Source organism: Corythoichthys intestinalis, chromosome 3 (assembly GCF_030265065.1).
Source record: "Corythoichthys intestinalis isolate RoL2023-P3 chromosome 3, ASM3026506v1, whole genome shotgun sequence".
Taxonomy (NCBI): Eukaryota; Metazoa; Chordata; class Actinopteri; order Syngnathiformes; family Syngnathidae; genus Corythoichthys; species Corythoichthys intestinalis.
Window position 1 is genome coordinate 64,927,157 of NC_080397.1, and position 18,412 is coordinate 64,945,568.

Here is an 18,412-nt window from a genome sequence, read left to right on the forward strand (position 1 = left end):
GTAGAGCGAGTGAAGGGGCCCCTTCAGGGAACTCAGACACAAGGCTTTCGCTGGCACTGTCGCACTTGTCGCTGCGACAGCGCTCTGTTGGCACCTCTGAGGGGCCTCTGCTGGCTGGGGGCCCTAGGCAAATGCCTGGTTTGCCTAATGGGACGCGACGCCTCTGCCCGTGAAACCGAACAACTTCCGGTTCACGTAATGTAAAAACAAGCAACAAAACCAATGCATTTCACCCATGAAGAAGAAGAAGAAGAAGAAAACTTGGCAAAAACATGAAAACCGCGGGGCAAAAAATCTCAGAAATGGAAAAATAATACAGAAAACTATAAGGACAACAAAACGGCAAACTACGGGGAAAAATTTGGCAAAACTGCGAAATATTTCAAAAACACAAAAATAAACCCTGAAGAAAAAAAACCACCGTGAGCAGAAAAAACCCACAAAAAATGTAGTCGATATTTTAGTTGGGCGTGATAGAGCGCTCATAGGCTGCCACTGACGGCGCGAGACGTCCAATCCGGTCAGCGTGGATTGGCTGCCAGTGAGTTACCAAAGTCCCAAAATGGAATCGGAAATGAGTGAAAATCTAGAGGAAGTGAGCGAGAGCGAAGCCTAGTCCCCACGCAATTTCTCCAGAAATGGCAGTTTGAATTCTCGTAAATGTGTAATAACTGGAAGCCACTCGAATGGGTGCAGATGTGCCTCCGCCATGGCAAACAAGTGTATTTTGCTCCTTCCCCCACACGTCTGCCTGCCTCGAGTTTTTGAAGCACACAATATTGGGTCATAACCTCCTCGCAGATATCTAATAACGGCGACCGCACCAACCCGCGCCACGCCGAGCGCCTTTCACTGTAATTTGCGTGGCCTTTCATGTCAAAAGCGGTAAAAATCCGCAGGCTTTCCTTTTTAATTTTTTTGTCTTCTTAATGACACCCTTCGGGCTTGAAATTAGACGGTCGGCCATCTGGGCCAGTGCGTAACTACTCCCATGTGTACCTATATATTAACACAAAGTATTTCAAGCCACGGTATTCCCCGTTATAACGTTCAGGGAGAAGGTGGGAAAGCAGCTGGATTTCAACAATGTGTTTCCAAGATGTCTTCAAGGGTGAAATGACACGCCGCTTCTGTTTGTGACCAACTCGTCTATTATAGGCAACCTTTGAAAATAATGAGCGGCTTCGTGTAATATTCCAAAACTTGTTGTTTAGTCGCACTGCGCTGTTGTAAAAGAGTGCCGCCGTATTTATGTTATGCATTAAAAACAGATGGGTGTCGCCAGACATATGTCACTGGGGCACGTGCCCCAGTATTGATCTGCAGTGCCCCATTATTAAAAAAAAAACAAAAAACGTTGGAGTTTTAGCCTTTTAGGTCCATGGTGGTTGGACAAAATATTGGAAACACCTTAAAAAAACTAGTAGTAGTAGCAAGTTCAGAATTTCTGGCATCAGGCATAATCTTTGGGTTAGCGGGGTTATAATTAGTTGGTGGAGTTGATTTCAACCAATTCCGTGCAGTTATTTGTTAGTTCTGAGGCTCCGGAGTGGCAAAGCTAGCGCGATTCAATAGGCCCAACTACGCACGACAATAAAAAACGATACAGATCAACGAACAAATCCAACATAATCAAATAAATTCATAATGCAGATCGTTGTTCCAGAACACCAATGTGGCCAAAACAATGTCACAAAAAGACTGCTGTCATTCATTTCATTCTGCAGGACTATTATTTTAGATGCGTAATACCACCACACGTAGACTTCATCATGATATTGACGGGACACGGGCCGCAGGGTCGATCAATGGCGTACCGCACGCATGCTATTTTCAGACCGTGACGTCGCATCGTAAAGCGGAAGTAAAGCCGAAGTGGGACATTATAGACCCGCCCTTGCATAGAAACAACGTCATTTGTGCTACTTTTCTCCGGTAATCTTTCAAAAACGAACATGCCGATCACACGTTGCCTTTTTGGAACTTGTAGAAACGACTCTAGACATGACGACATTTGAAGGATGTTTTCTTCCTACGTTTCCCGAAACCAAAAACTCGGGAGGAAAAAATGTGAAGACCGAATCAACTTGCGCGGACTTTAACACCAGCTCGGTGAATCCATTCACGTTTCATATGCAGTAAACATTTTGTTGGGTCGGCATGGTCTTTCAGAGGACAAAGAGGTAAGCCATTTTTATATTTTTAACTTATTTTCTAGCGTGACGTTGTGCCGTACTGCTTCTGTCCGACAATGAATGGCCTGAAAAGAATTACAATGGTATCTGACTGCCACTGTTACCGTTTCTGTTGTAAGAAAAAAAAAAAAAAAACTTTAATAAGGCGGGAGTGTAAATAAATTATAGGGTTAAGATTTGTTCATAATGAAAAAATTAAAAGTGTTCGTTGGCTGTCACTGAGAAGCATTTGTGATCGCTACACAAAATATAAATCCCCCCCAAGAACGGTCAAAGATGTAGGACAACCAGAGGATATAATATATAGGAAAGACGGGGCTGGTGGTAAAGGATAGCTTGTTGAAACAGGAGAATGTCATTGTCAGTCACGTCGATAAAAAAAAAAAAAAACCCTAAGGCTATGCTAATGTCGGCTCATTTTTTTCGTCTTTTTCAGCCCTCGACACTCAAGCCATCTCTTTAACTAAACATTTTTATGTACTTCCACATCTTTGCCAGTGAATTTGGCACCAGGGACATCATTTTCGGAGAGAATTGGTAGGTTTAGCTTTGTAAACATCTCCTTCGTACACGATTTCCATTCATTTCCTATTAGGGACAAACGGTGGCGGGTCCTCCCTTAGCAACAGTAGCGAACGTCAGGAATATTAATGAGCGGAAGTAACATATTGCTTGCGGTACGCCATTGGGTGCCTGCATTGTTGGTGTGGCTGTCAAATCTGACCGAGTGGAATCATAGACAAATAGCTTTTTTGGATGAAAATTCTTGTGAATGAATGTGTAAATCCCTGAATTCTTTATAGATATAGACACAAAAACGGCTCAATTCTTGGTTAAAAGCAAAAAAAAAAAAAAAAAGTGCAGTTCACATTTATTTTACGTAAATATATCGAAGAATGACGCTAGTCCGTAGCGGTTAATTTCTCCCATTTTTTTCACAACGTTTCAAAATGCATGCATGGTACAAGAAATATAATAATTTCCTAGAATCCTCAAACAAATCACTCCTGATACAATCCTTCCTTTTTGCATGTGGTAGAGCTTTCGTACTTTTTCAACCTAAATCTGCCGTTGGATCGCTGACTGTGTTGACTAACTGCGACTGACTGTGAATAACTGAAGCGGACTGTAGGACGGCCCCCTACATGAAGGTGTTCCGCAGTGGCTGACGGATGTGACCCATCAATACAATTATGATGTCTATGGACCAGAATAGAGAGGAGTGCTCCGGCCACCCGTGCTCACGCTGCATTCAAAGAAGGTGGGAAGTCGGACTTATCCCCCTCGGAGGGTACAAGTTGGGGCCCTTAAAGCATTCCAAGCGAATGTAAACAGCAAAGCTGTTTTTTTTTTTTTATTTTGGCGATCAAAAGACATTTTGACCTCCAGCAAACCTGCCTTCTGGTAAGCGATCTAATAGTGTCGGTGTTCCGATGATGTTTTTCCAGATCGGAGTTTGGGAACTCTGACTTCCCACCTTCCTCAAACGCAGCATCAGTCTGCTGAGTTAACTGAAGGCTGGCAACATGTTGAAATGTGCGTTTAAAGGCTGTGAAAACAGACAGAAGAAATAGGCGAAGGAACGTTTCCACTAATTCCCTATGAAGAACCAGAAAGAATATAAACTGGTTACTTGCTGCTGGGTACGACATTAAAAATAAGCGGTGAAAAAAAAAACGTGTGATATCACTCCGCCCTGCTCCTCTGCAGAGCTGCTGGATTACAAATGTTGCTGTTCATACTGCAATTATTGAAATGTTTTAATAACTTTATCCTGAAAACATAGCCAACTCTATTGATTCATATTATTTTCATGTGCTCAAATGTTGTTTTTTATTGGCATGCTAAATTGGCTCACGCTAGCTTAGCCACTCCGGAGCTCTGAAACGACTAACAAACTACAAAGAATTTGTTGAAATCAACACCACTGACTAATGAAACCCTCGCTAACTCGAAGATGAAGCTTGATGTCAAAAATTCTGAACTTCCCCTTTAATATGGTGTAGGTCCGCCTTTTGCACCAATTACAGCCTCAATTCTCCGAGGTATTGATTCCTATAACTTGTTCCAAAAGACTTCTCAGTTAGAATAGCCCTTAACTCTTTTAGAGTGGATGGCCTTGAAAATGGACGTCTTCATTGAATCTCTAAAACTGACCATAAATGCGGTCTGCCAGCCATACGAGATGCTCAACTTCATTCAAAAGTTCCTCGTACCATTCTTCAACAATTACGTTCAATGATAATGATGCCAAAATGCTTAAAACACTCCGGTGCACATCTGGAGTCACGAAGCCTATCGTCTTAGCGACTGTAACTAAGGGGGGGAGCTTTTCGGAAGTTCAGTTGGCAACAAACGAGGGTGGATAAACATACAGATGTTATACATCATGCAAACAACCTCTCCGCCTCCCCTCATCATGGATAATCTTAATAATAGTACACGTACAGATATTTGAAATGTGTATAGGATAATCACCCACACATTCAACAATCAACCTTTCATGACTTTGATCAGGGAAAATATTCAGCTCAATATATTCACTGTTTAAAATGGCGGCCTATGCATTATGCTAGGTGCGCATCAATCTTGTCTTTTACAGTCAATCAAAGCAATTAGGCCGGCATTCAAAAACCTAGGCAGCATTCCTTAGCAGGTCTCTGCTTGATGGGCCTGAGCTAACCGCGTTAACCTCAAAGTTGAAAGGCACACCGAGTCAGTCGTATATTGACAAAACGTAGCTCTTATGTTATGCTTAAATGCATTGGAAGCAAGCACGGGGTACAGGTGGTTTGCCGTTTGGTCATTGTCGAGTGCACGGCCAATTAGATTTGGTTTTCCTTTCCAAAGTGGGGCAAATAACACCATGGACATTGTTGAGTTGCGTAGTTCAAAACGGTTTCAAGCTAAGTCACTTGCGATCACATATATTGCTCTGTGATGATGTGCGTTCATAAAAATAGGGTTGTTCAGATGAAGCTCCATGAACCCTTTCAGCCGACCGTGACTAACTAGGATGAGCCATTCTCTGACGGCACGCTTCGGCTTATCGTATATAGTGGAAAGGGCGGGCCAGAATCGACACCCGATTCAATTTTAGGCCCGCGGAAAAAATCCTGGCAAAGAAAAAAAAAAGTTTCTGCTTATAACTCAAAGATTCATTTTCGCACATTTTTTGCTCTGCAGCACATCAATCCCGTAGTCTTTCAATACGTCACTTAAGCTGGAACAGACAGGCAAAGAGAGCACTTTGATGTTTTTGTGTGTGTGTGTGTGTGTGGTTTGTTACTGCTTTTATTGGTCTCAAAGCCAAGCCATTTCCATGTGCGTGTACACGTGTGTGTTTGCGCAGGTGCGAAAAACAATACAGGGCGTGGCAGGCAGAGGCTGCCAAATTGACGTCTCGCATGAGTTGATATTTTGTGCTGGTGTGCGCACATGGTGAGACCAGGCAAAAACAAGTGACTGACAGCTATACAGTGTATCAGAAAAGTGAGTACACCCCTCGCATTTCTGCAGATATTTAAGTATATCTTTTCATAGGACAACACTGACAAAATGACACTTTGATACGATGAAAAGTAGTCTGCGTGCAGCTTATATAATAGGGTTCATTTCTTTCCCCCTCAAAATATAGCCATTAATATCTAAACCCCTGGCAACAAAAGTGAGTCCACCCCTTAGTGAAAGTTGTCAATATTAACATACAACACGTCAACTGTCAATATTTTATGTGGCCAGAAGTGCCTTCACTCTCCTGGCCGTGGAGTTGACCAGAGCTTCACGGGTTGCCACTGGAATGCTCTTCCACCCCTCCATGACGACGTTGGCGGATATTTGAGACTCGGCGCACCTCCACCTTCCGCTTGAGGATCCCCCAAAAATGTTCTATTGGGTTCAAGTCTGGAGACACGCTTGACCAGTCCGTCACCTTTACCCTCAGCCTCTTCAGTAAAGCAGTGGTCATCTTGGAGGTGTGTTTGGGGTCATCGTCATGCCCCCGCGACCCAGTTTCTAGAGAGAGGGGATCATGCTCTGCTGGAGTACATGTTGGAGTTCATGTTTCCCTCAATGGAATGTAACTCTCCAACACCTGCAGCACTCGTGCAGCCCCAGACCATGACATTCCCACCACCGTGCTTGACTGTAGGCGTGACACACTTATCTTTGTACTCCTCACCTGGTCGCCGCCACACATGCTTGAGACCATCAGAACCAAACAAATGAATCTTCGTCTCATCAGGTTCCAGTAATCTACAGTATGTGTTTTGTTGACAGGTCTTAAGCAAACTGTTTGCGGGCTTTCTTCAGAAGAGGCTTCCTTCTGGGGTGACAGCCACGCACACCAATTCCATGTAGAGTGCGGCGTATGGTCTGAGCGCTAACAGGCTGACCCCCCACCTCTTCAATCTCCGCAGCAATGCTGACAGCACTCCTGCGACGATCTTTTAAAGAAAGCACATGGATGTAACGCTCAGCACGTGCGCTCGGCTTCTTTGGACGACCGACCCGAGGCCTGTTCTGGGTGGACCCTGCTGGATGATCTTAGCCACTGTGCTGCAGCTCACTTTCAGGGTGTTGGCAATCTTCTTGTAGCCTTGGCCTCCTTCATGTAGCGCAACAATACGTCTTTTAAGATCCTCAGGGAGTTCTTTGCCATGTGGTGCCATGTTCAGTGACCAGTATGAGAGCTGCACTACAAATTTGAACACACCTGCTCCCTATGCACACCTGGACCTAGTAAGACTAACAAGTCACATGACATTTTGGAGGGCAAATGACAAGCAGTACTCAATTTGGACATTTAGGGATGTACGTCTTTTCAAAGGGGTGTACTCACTTTTGTTGCCAGGGGTTTAGATATTAATGGCTATGTTCTAAATTATTTTGAGGAGACAAAAAAAATGTATTACATAAGCTGCACACAGACTAACTTTTATTGTGTCAAAGTGTCATTTTGTCAGTCTTGTCCCATGAAAAAATATACTTCAATACCTGCAGAAATGCGAGGGGTGTACTCACTTTTGTGATACGCTGTACTAGAACACACGTGGCAGCGTGCCGAATAGGAACTGAAGGTTATGTTTGATTTTAGATTTAGATTTATTAGTCCCTTTAGGCAAATTCGTCTTCTCTGACTGTACTGCACAGGACATAAACACAGAGACATTACACACTAGAACTAGAACTAGAACTAGAACATTACACTAAGACACTGACAGGCCTGATGACAATGATGGTAAACAGGTTAGGGTTTAAATCATCAGGGTCCGCCATAACTGCCGGCCGGTATCGGGCTTCTTCCTAGTGGTGCTGTCCTGAACTTAATGCGACCTGATGGTAATGACGATGAGGTCCGTCTTGTAATATGGAGGTGGCTAAATGACGAATGGATTTGTCGTTTCGTTCTGTGCAGTGTTGTTTTTGGCAGCCCTTGTTATTTTCATCTTTTGAACAAAATACTTAACCATTTTCAAATGACTCACTAAAATATGACAAATAAGGTTTCGTCCAGTTTTAATCCACTATTACTCCAATTTTTTCCTTTGTAAAAATTCAAAGGTTTTAGTCCAAAAATAAATGAATAAAAGGTTTCCAACAATTTGGAATGGACATCAAAAAAATCCGAACATACTGTACCATTTAAAAGGACCACGCCAACTTGTGTGTGGGTTTTCCAATAGTTTTATTTGCAAGCGGAAGTACGATGCGCGATGACTGTCAGCTGTAGCCGACAGCAACACAACAACCGTTTAAGAGGACGCTCGCGATGCTAAAGTTAATGCTAATGCTAACGCAAAGGCTATGCTAACATTACAAGTTACATTTAATGTGTGACGATCACTCGGCACCGAAAAACTAAACTAAAACTAAAGCAACGTTGCATATTCTCTCTTGTTAAGAAAGAACGCAAGTCCTACTGTGTGTTTTAAATCAAGCAAACCTGGCTAGAAGAACATCATTGTTTATGTTTCTTTGACGGCGAATGAGATAACCAGCAGTCACCGATGTCGGTCGCAGGACATGTCTCATGAGTGACACGACCCAAACACTGCTACGATGCAGGCTGACTGACTACACGTACAATAAGATACATAATATCCCACATTGTGGAAATATGACCGTATGTATGGCGCATTTTCATCTCGTGGGACCAAAACTGGCAACAGTGCAACGTGAATAAATGATTTGATTGGATGAAAGAATGCAAGAGTGTTGTTAACAAGCCAGCCACATTTGAATGAAAAGAATTGCTCGCTATATTTAATCGGCCTTCAAAATCAGGTCTCGGGGTTTGGGTGAATTCAAAGCCTCGCGGTATCGGAGGTCAAGGTAAAAGAGGTCCAGCTTAGCGCCACTGACTATCTAGAACAGCAGAGCAGTCACAGTCTACCGATGCCGTGAAACTGAATATTCCGGCCCTTTATGGATCCTCTACAATGGAAAGCGGTGGGATCGTCCCCCACCTCCTGCCCTTCTCTTATAACTCGACCAGTAGCGCTGCTCTTCCCACAGTCACACCAGCCGCTGAAAAGAGAATCCCTTTCACATGGCGTATCAGGTATCAGAGACGTTGCCATGAAAAGGTGCTTTGAAAAATGACGGTGGCCTGTCTAACGTTTCATTGTGCTGAATTGTGTTTGTGACTCCATACACGATACAAACTCTTTTGTCTGACATCCACTGGAGATCAGATCCTCCACCAACGGGTGAGGCCTTCACGTTATGACCACAGGTGGGTAGTAGGGGGCTCCATTCATTTACCCGAGTCACTTTTGGACAAAAATGAGTAGTTTTACCAGGCCACACTTTTAGTTGAGTAGATTTGTGAAGAAGAAACACTACTCTTACTCCTATTAGATTTGACTTGATTTTTGCCAACACACTAGCTTTACCAGTTTCACAAATGAGACATCGCAACAACAATCACATGACTCCGTCATCCCAATCAGACATAGAAAGGTGTACGTGACCACACACAAGCTCACCGTCACAAGTCCGATGATCACACCGGCCTGTGTCTTTAAAGCACCGAAAAAAATAAGCTATTTGATATTAGAGCGTTGCCGTCAACGTGACTTGAAAGCGTGGATTGCAACCTCTCTCTCAGATTTGGCACCGATAGAATGAAAAACTGGAGGTATGATCATTTTAATTTAGTGGTAGGAAATGATTTTTTTTTTTTTTTTCCCCCAGTAGAGGACACTCTTGCGCTTTGCTTCATTTCTTTAGATTTTTCTAGTCGGAATTTGGTTTTTGTGTATTTTTGGTCACGTAATAGGTTATAGTACGGTAGCCTGGTACTCCAGACTCACCGCTGTTCCAGCTATTGAGTCTGGCCACCATTAAGCGGATAAAATTTCCAGGGCAGAGCAAGCCACAGCAAACACACAACGGAGTGGACCAATCAGCGACGGGCGGGATGATGGACTTGCGCACGGAAGTAAACATACGAGGAGAGCAGAGTTTTCAACATGGCTAGCGCGAGACAGACTGTTGTCAATGACTTGTGTCGATGTGTTTTTGGTCATTTAAAACTGATTTTACCGTGGATTGGAACATATTCTCGGCTCTCCCGTTCGCCATCCGTGTTGTTGCGGAGACGACTTCCGACGCGGAAGAGTGACGTTGCTCATGAAGACACGTCATGCAAATAAACGAATCTGATTTGTCGATTGATTTTGTATTTGCTCGAGAGGCCGTTAATGGGCTGGGTCCCAGACTATACTATCAGTGTTTGAAAAACACAGGGAGAACAGTCTGGCCGTGCCAGGCAAATAGTACGGTATAATAATAATAATAGTTCATATAGATGATGTTGTGGTGAGAAAAAAAATGCAATTCTTTAAAAAAAAAAAAAGCTGACATCGTGAGCACTTACTAACAATGTTACTCATTACTACTTAATACCTTTTTACTTGTACACAAGTAAATATTTTGTATGACTATTTTTGCTTTTACCTGTTATATTATTTTGGAAGTAATACTGAGTCCAATTTTTGACTACTCCGCCTGATTTGACATCAAAAGCAGATAGAACCTGGAAAGGACTGAAGCCAGATGTCGCCAGACACACTTGTTTTCCATCAGGCTATTTGTGCCGCGCGCGCTCCGCTCACACATGAGGAATGTAAATTACATGTGCTTTGGTTCTGTTTTAGGTGGGTTACGCTGTTCAGCCCCCTCCACAAACCATCGCCGCTATCCTTTAGTCTCTCGCAGAGGTTGACGTGATTACAGGGTCTGGGGACGAGACGTTGAAGGGAGGAATGGAAGGGTTTGGGGTTGTGAGCAGGTGAGGGGAAACGCAATCGACTCTTGTTTCGGCCCGACTGGCATCAGTCGGCTACGACCTGCTTTTGTCAAAGGCCAGGGAGACCGAGACCATTGTTTAAGTGTTAAACAGGGGGGACTGACGGCGCAGGTGTCGAAAGCTATGTTTTTAGGTCTTTCCATTACCGTACAAACTATGGTCTTGGGATCCCCGGTCAGTGTTGCCGGATCGGGTGGACGATGCGATACGATTTGTGATACAAAGCTCACGGTAACGATGATCTGATGATACAATGATTATCGATGCATTGGTCAACATTCATTTATTCACTGCCCTCCCTCCCACTTCAAACGGATTGAATGTCTATGGCCGGTAGTGGCAGCCAATGAGGTCATTTTGGGCCATTTAAGCTCATTTACCTGTTAGTTTTTTAGTCACTTCCTTTTGATTTTGGACTATTCTATGGGTCTCTTCCTGTTTATTTTGAGTTACAGAACAGGAAATACCCTGGGAATCATCCAAATGAATAGGCAGTGACTCAAACGCAACAGAAAATGACCTGTAAATGCCCTAAAATGAACAGCAAGTGAGCTGTAAATGCCCTGAAAATCGGACACAATGACTGCGAATGCTCTGGTTTCGAATGAACGAACGTTCCCAGTCTGAATGGATTGGGCGTCGAGCAGCGTCAATGCAGGCTTAGAGTTAACTGAGACACTATTATGGTGGAAGCAACTTGTTGATTCATTTTTATTGATTTATTTTTGAGACATTTTCAAAACGATGTCTCGATTCATGGCAGGTCATATCGATAACCTTTTGAGATACACAGTATCACGATGTATCACCATTTCGATATTTTGTCACATCCCTACTTTTGACACTATAGGGCAGAATACCGTTTGGATATGTTTTAACAGTTAATAAACTGTAGGGTTAGGTATATTGAACAGCCTCTGATCTACAGTAGACCTTGTTTTTGTGACGATAACTAACCAAAGTAATGTGTCAGGAGTACGAGCAGGAACCACGGGGCACCTCACGAAACGATCCAATTCGCGATTCAAGGCTCACAATATCGCGATACGGCGATGATCGATATATCGCTCAGAAAATTGATATCCTACGATACAACCGTCAAAACGAAAAACAAGATATTTGCAAATAGGAAAAAAATACTGTTTATTGAGTCATTTATTAAACAGTGACAGATTTTCTGTGCAACATTGTTGTAAACTATAAATCGACTGCAATTTTTTTACCTGCGCATATAGAGGGAACAAACCACAACCACTGATAACTCTTGTAGAGATCATGAAGAATGGCACACTTCATTTCTTTCAAATTTTAACAGTGCAGTCAGCAGTTGAGCTTGGAGTGGGGCAATGATAGAATCGATGGGTTTCTTTTCTTCGTATATGTTGCCACAAGCATTGGTTTGAGCACTTCCACCGTCTGCTTCAGCATTCGAGATGTCGGACGCAGTCAGTGATTCTTCCTCACCTTGAAAACAACAAAATAAAACAAAGAAATATTAGTTACCTAATAGCTTTTGAGTTGAAATTCTAATTCTAAAAAGTACACATCACATCGCACAAGCACAAGCACATTACCATATATATCCCGGAAGCTATTCCAACCATTTTCATTGCGTATTTTATCAAAATGGCAGTAATAGCAGTTTGTGTAGTAAATGACATGGAAAGTGCTTCTCAAATCATATCAAATAAATCAGGAAATGAATGTAGGCTTATTTGATTTTCATTTCCATCCAATTTAAGGTGCTGGTTTATTTTATATTATTAAACACCAAATGTCATCAAAATAATAAATGTAAATTTTAAAAAAATTAAAAAAAAAACATTTACATTGCAAAACTTCCTCCACCATTCTCACTCAACTTTTTTTCGCCCCACTTGTAGCTTCTTCTCTTCTTCTCTAGACAACTTGCACTCACCTTCATCGCCACTCTTGATCGCCCCTTGTGGACCGCCAAGGAATTGCTCAACAAATGTCGAATGAGCAGTTTATGGCATCCATACTGCATGATATGGCCAATATGTCAAATAAAAGTATAGATGCTTGGCATATCGATAACCCACCGGGTTGCAAAATACCGTGAGATATCGCCGTATCACTCTTAGTTAACAGACCATTTTTCATGACGATGACAAGACGAGCTAAAAACGTCTCTCGGGACAGTAGAACAGAAAGAGGCAAATGCCAGTTTTCCAAACGAAAATGCATCATATTTTCTGATAACTGATCACAATGTCTAACATTTTCTTATTGCACAGTATTTGTAGTTTGCCTGCATTGTAGCAGTGTCTGATTGTGTCACTTGTGACATATGCTGCCGCAACACTCACTGGTGTCCTCTCCAGGCTTGCTTGTTCTGAAACAAGGGGTACGATTTGCTTTCTTATCTTGGCAAGAGAAAATGTGGCTTTTTTGGCCAAAACCTTTGAATTTTTGAATACGAAAACAACTCAACTGTTATTCGTCAACTAACACTAGACAAAAACTGCTCGAGTATTCATCAGGCAAAAGGCAAACCCATTTTGAAATGACTGAAATATGACTAAAATTAATAAGTATTTTTGTTCAAATGACTAAGGTGAAAATGAAAAGAGCTGCTAAAAAAACACTGGAACTAGAACATTAAAAAAAAAAAGAAAAAAAAGCAGGTATTAAGTGTCACTTTTTTTTTTAATATATATAACCTGTCCTGTTCAGCTGTTTGACACGGAGAATGGAAAAGTGCCCGGGTAGTCTGAACAGTTTTAATGTTTCACATTGAGAGTCTGACATACTCCTTTTTGATCATTCAACATACCTCATTTATTATGACAAAACAGCGAACAGGAAGGGGTTATGGGGGAACAGAAGAAAAGAAACACAAGAGAAGAAACGCAAACAACAACAAGAAATACACTGAACGCCTAACTACACTAACTACTAATATGTTGGTGCTTTCATCAGCTAAATGTACTTCCGGTTGACACCATGTGGGGGCCCTGTTGACCAGGGAAAGAGGGGGAAGAAGGTGGGGGAGTCTATAAGCTAAGTGATAGAAAGGGGTAGAGTGTACACAAATCATCTCTGTGGTCTAGGACCCAGTAATCGTGTGAATGCCTTGTGAGTGTTAGCCCGTTGGCAACTGACCCTATGCCGCCTCATCGCCAATCCCGGCACCGGGACCCCCCGCCCAAGCGCACCCAATAACATCCAGTAAGCACCCAATAACGCCCGCCGGGCGCACAGCAGCCACGCAGACGAGCGGAGACGCCACGCGGGCGCCGACACAGGGCCACGGCCCCCACCCAGCCAGCCCCCCGGGGGGGTGGGGGCAGAGCAGCCCATCCCTCCTCCCGCAGCCCAGCCAAGGAGCCCTCGTCCCCAGCCCCCACCCCCCCGGAATCCATGGTGGTCCCCCGGGGCACACATGCGCCCATCTACCGGCCCTCGGGGATGGCAAGAGGGGATGCACCATCAACCCAACCCCAGTTGAAACAGTACAATGAGTCAGACACAGTTGTTGCATAGTTTTGTGAAGAAATACTCCAATTTCCACCTCATTGAAGCGTCGGCCATCGCAGTCAACTTTCTTTTTTTTTTTGTTGACTGTCGCCATTTTAGCAATTTGGGAGTAAAGGGTCACACGGGGTAATGTTGCTTAGAGTGCTGCTGCCTTTTAGTGGGTAAATGAGGAGCAGCATTTAGTGTGTAAGCTACTTCATTTGCTGGTGGCAGTTCTGCTGACCAATTTATTAAGTCAATGTGCGGGCCAGGTGTTATTGATTTCATGACAGAAGCTGGGGGCCGGATGAAATTTGACCACGGGCCGCATTTGGCCCCCGGGCTGGACTTTGGACATGCATGATTTAAACCCTCCAAAGATGCGATCTTCACTGTGTGTGTGTGTTTTCTTATCGTACCCTAACATTCAAACTTGAGTGCGTAGTGCACTCAACTGTATGTGACTGAAACATTCTAAATCAGTTTCGGCGCGCTCTCGCTCCGGGATGCCGTGAGGAAAGGCTCTTGTGTTTCAAAACTATTTCATCACAATGTGACCGGCGAAATTCTCAAAACCAACTCGTCTGTGGCCGAAAGGCTTGTTTGGTTTGTCTGACCTCCCTCTTGTTTTTCGTGAGGAATTCAAACATATGGTTGTCATACACTTCCTGGAAACTGGAGACATGCCTTGATGATAATTAAAACAATACTGCGGTGGTCTTTTTTTCTTCCAATTTTTGCTTGAACCCAAATGCTGCAAAGAAAGCAGATGGTGGTAAGTGAATGGCATTGTTATTCCAACATTGTTTTTTTTTTTTTTACCATCACTCTCAATATGTTCGAACACTGCCAAATTTTGCCCCATGAGAGAAAAGAAAAACGGCACGTGTTTTCCATACCATATACAGGATTGGCACTCTGTCATGAAACCTCTTAGCACAGTGGTTCCCAAACTTTTTTTTTTTTTTGCAGCGCCCCTCCTTTTGGTTTTTTCAGCCTCCAGTTTTTCAATAAATACGCATACACTTAGCTTGCAAACATGAACTAGAAATATGATATTTTTAAGATGGTAGGTGGGAAAATGAACTCAGTCTGTTGGTATAGCTTCATGATGAAAAGTGTTCATGGTAGCCCCACGCCCGCCAATTCTAACGCCGGGGCAAGCCTAGAGGGTGCGCCACCTAATTTGAAAATCACGGTGTTCGCCCAGTGTTTCCGAACCACTAGTTTGCCGCGGTAGCCTCGCAAGCGAGACGGTAGCCTGGAACTCCAGACTCACCGCTGTTCCGGCTGTAGAGTCTGGGACCCAGCTCCTCATTGGCCTATCGAGCCCGAACGAAATCGTCCGTGCAATCAGATTCGTTTATTTGCGTGCACGTCGGAAGTCGTCTCCACAACAGGCGGCAACTATCTGCTTGAATACAGTGAAAAGCAGTTCCATTTCTGGAGTTTTTTTCCAAAATATACCTCATTTACTCATAAAAAGAATGTGACAAAAAGGTTGTTGTTTTTTTTTTGGTTGGCAGGAAACTTTTTTTTTTTTTTCTTTCGCAAACCAATACGTCATACTGCGGATAAATGCGGATCGGTCGCCATCTGCTGGGGAGCCAATCACGGAAAAGAGGCAGGAGCTTCAGACGTGACCAAGTAGCAGCTATCTGCGGAATACAGTTGGAGTTCAAACTCTCAGCACACCAAATTGCTAATGTATACAAAACAAAAGAATATGACTTCCACGGCACAAACATCACGATGAAATGGCAAACCGAAGTTAGCGCGACTTTCAGCACTCTGTTTGCTATGAGCTTGAGGAGTCATGTGACAACGTCTTTAGAATGAGCCTAACCAACGAGTTACACTTGAGAACCACGAGGGGGCGACAAAACGTGTCAAATAGATGATATGACAGCAAAAGTTCATGTTGTGTTTTTACTATAGCTTGGAACGAATTAAGCTATTTACACAGAAAACATCTCATTTTGTATCTTGAGGTGGCACCGAAATTGCTTGGACCCAGTTAGACGAGCCAGCTTTCATCTTTGGGGCCATCATTTGAAAAAAGGAGGGCGAAAAAGGTTAGCCGGCACACAACCGCAGACATGCGCTAGATGGGGACTAAATGGCGGACGAGGCACGGGCGGGCGTCGTAAAATCCAAACGTCGTAGGTCGAGAACCCGAGGACTATTTTTGATAAATAAATTGAACAATGATTTCGTATAATTACATACTATTCTTAAGTACAGTGTGTATAAAATGTTCATTCTGAACTGGTCAAGAATCAATTTGAAAAAATGTGATTTCAGAGTGTTACACAGCCAACGGGGAAGACTACAGGGGTTTCCAAACACAGACCAGTTTTCACGGGGGCAAGCCTTGCCTCTACTGGAACGAGACCTTCCAGCACCCCTACAACACGCGCAAGTACCCGAACGGCGAGGGCGGCCTGGGCAGCCACAACTATTGCAGGTCTTTACACTTGACGCTACACTTTTTTCTTCATCTTACGCGACAGTGTAAAACCTCATTTTCTTCAAAATAATGGGAATTGCAAAAGGTTGTCATTTGCTTTTCCTAACACAAATGATTGCAAAACATCAAAGATATACTGTATATCATGGAGAAAAGGGTTTCATAAATGGCAGGCGGGCGGGCGGGCGGGCGGTCTTTTCACAGGAACCCCGATGGGGACGTACAGCCGTGGTGTTACATCGCAGACCACGAAGACGGAATATACTGGCGGTACTGCGACATCCCCACGTGTCAAAGTGAGTGTTTCCTTAATGGAGGTTCATTCATAAAGAATAGAGCAAGATGAGCTCAACTCACCAAAGTACTACAAAGCACTGTGAACTGAGGTCTGTGCTGCTATTATTACTCTTTGTGAATGGTACACGCAACTTCACATTGGCACACTAGCCCTTCTGTCTGCCTGCCGTCATTTTTTCCCGTTTTTCGGTACAGTCAGTTACTTCACATAATGGCCGGCTTTTGGCTGACCTATTTCAAACTCGCATCTATTTATCAGAGCCACGGGAGCCGCTCTCATCGCGATGAATGAGACCAGCCTTTTTGCTAAGAGTGCGCTCACACCGCCAAAGGCTCACTTGCCATTTTTGTGGCCATTTGCGACACATAGAGACGGAAAAGACGGTCTCCGGCCCACTGTAAAACCCGCCCGTCTCCATAAAAAGCAGTCCAAATGGCAACCTCCCATTCGAGATTAGATGGAGTTTTTGAGGGAAACATCTTTTCAACTGAAAAAATGGTTGTAGAGGAAACTGCTGTTGCTGTTTCGCCAATAAGCCTCATGGCAGGGGTAGGTTTCTTTTTCTAGGAAAACAATATACAGTAATTAATGGTAGGTTTATTCATGACGAAAGGTCAAAATGCACGTTTTTTCCCCCCCGGAGCATTGTGGGTAAAATATTTCTTTTGAAATTGGTGTCAAAAAGAGAAGCAAATCCACCAGGAATTGATTCGAAACAAACCACAACACGGACATAAAAATGACCGTGCACCTAACACATCTGATCCCTTTGACTACAGTGGACAGCTCTTCAAAAGTTGACACTTCAAAGTACCTTAACCACGTAAAACAATTTCATCTTTTTGAAATTAGCCTCATTGTACTTTGGTTCAATGTGGTGTTTGAAATCTCCTTGTACACTGTACAATGGCTTTCTTTTCTATTCTTGAACCCTTTATCGGGCAAGTGACTATTTTTAGTCATTAGAAAAAATGGAAAGAATGGCAATTATTATTTTTTCCAAATTATAAATCATTTTTTGATATCAGTATAAATGAATTGGAGGTCGAACGGCGTCATTGGCAGCCAATGACTTCAGTGAGTGCCTCGCAAGGGTTAATCATAACAAAAAAGGAAACCCTAATTGGGGCAGGAAATGGTCTTTTTTAGAAGGATTTGTACCTCCAACTTTGAAATGATGTGCAGTGCACAGTTCCACGCTATAATTAGGGCAAAGATGACGATGCTGTAAGCAATGTAGCTGAACTTCAAAGTGTTAGAACAAATCAAAACGGTTCCTTCTGAAACCGGCCAGTTTGGTCAAGAGTGGCCCAAGTCGTCTTTGAAAATAGCCCAATGGCGTACCGCGAGCAACACGTCACTTTTACTCAATAATATTCATGACGTTAGCAATTGTGGCTAGGCGGGTCAACCTCCCGTTTCTCCCTAATTGTAAATGCAAGGAAATAGTGTACGAAGGAGGTGTTTACGGAGCTAAACCTACCAATTCGGTCCCAAAATGTCCCTGGTAAAGATGTGGAAGAACATACAAATGTTCAGTTAAAGAAATGGCTTGAGTGTCGAGGGCTGAAAAAGAGCCGACCTGATTTTTTATCGACACCTTTTTCTTACGCCGCTGACATTGACATTCTCCTGTTTCAACAAGCTATCCCTTA

At 43.3% G+C, this 18,412-nt stretch overlaps 1 protein-coding gene across 2 annotated transcripts in view; it reads left to right on the forward strand.

Annotated features, from left to right (window-relative positions):
* Nucleotides 1-18,412, forward strand: part of kremen1 (kringle containing transmembrane protein 1) — a 34,250-nt gene that overhangs the window by 2,168 nt on the left and 13,670 nt on the right. Inside the window, exons 2-3 of one of the 2 annotated variants that reach the window (XM_057830968.1) lie at nt 16,294-16,456; nt 16,664-16,755. The exons of the other annotated variant lie outside the window; for it this stretch is intronic. Of the exons in view, the coding sequence (XP_057686951.1) occupies nt 16,294-16,456; nt 16,664-16,755 (255 nt within the window). The remainder of the gene's footprint in view (nt 1-16,293; nt 16,457-16,663; nt 16,756-18,412) is intronic. 2 annotated transcript variants of the gene reach the window in all.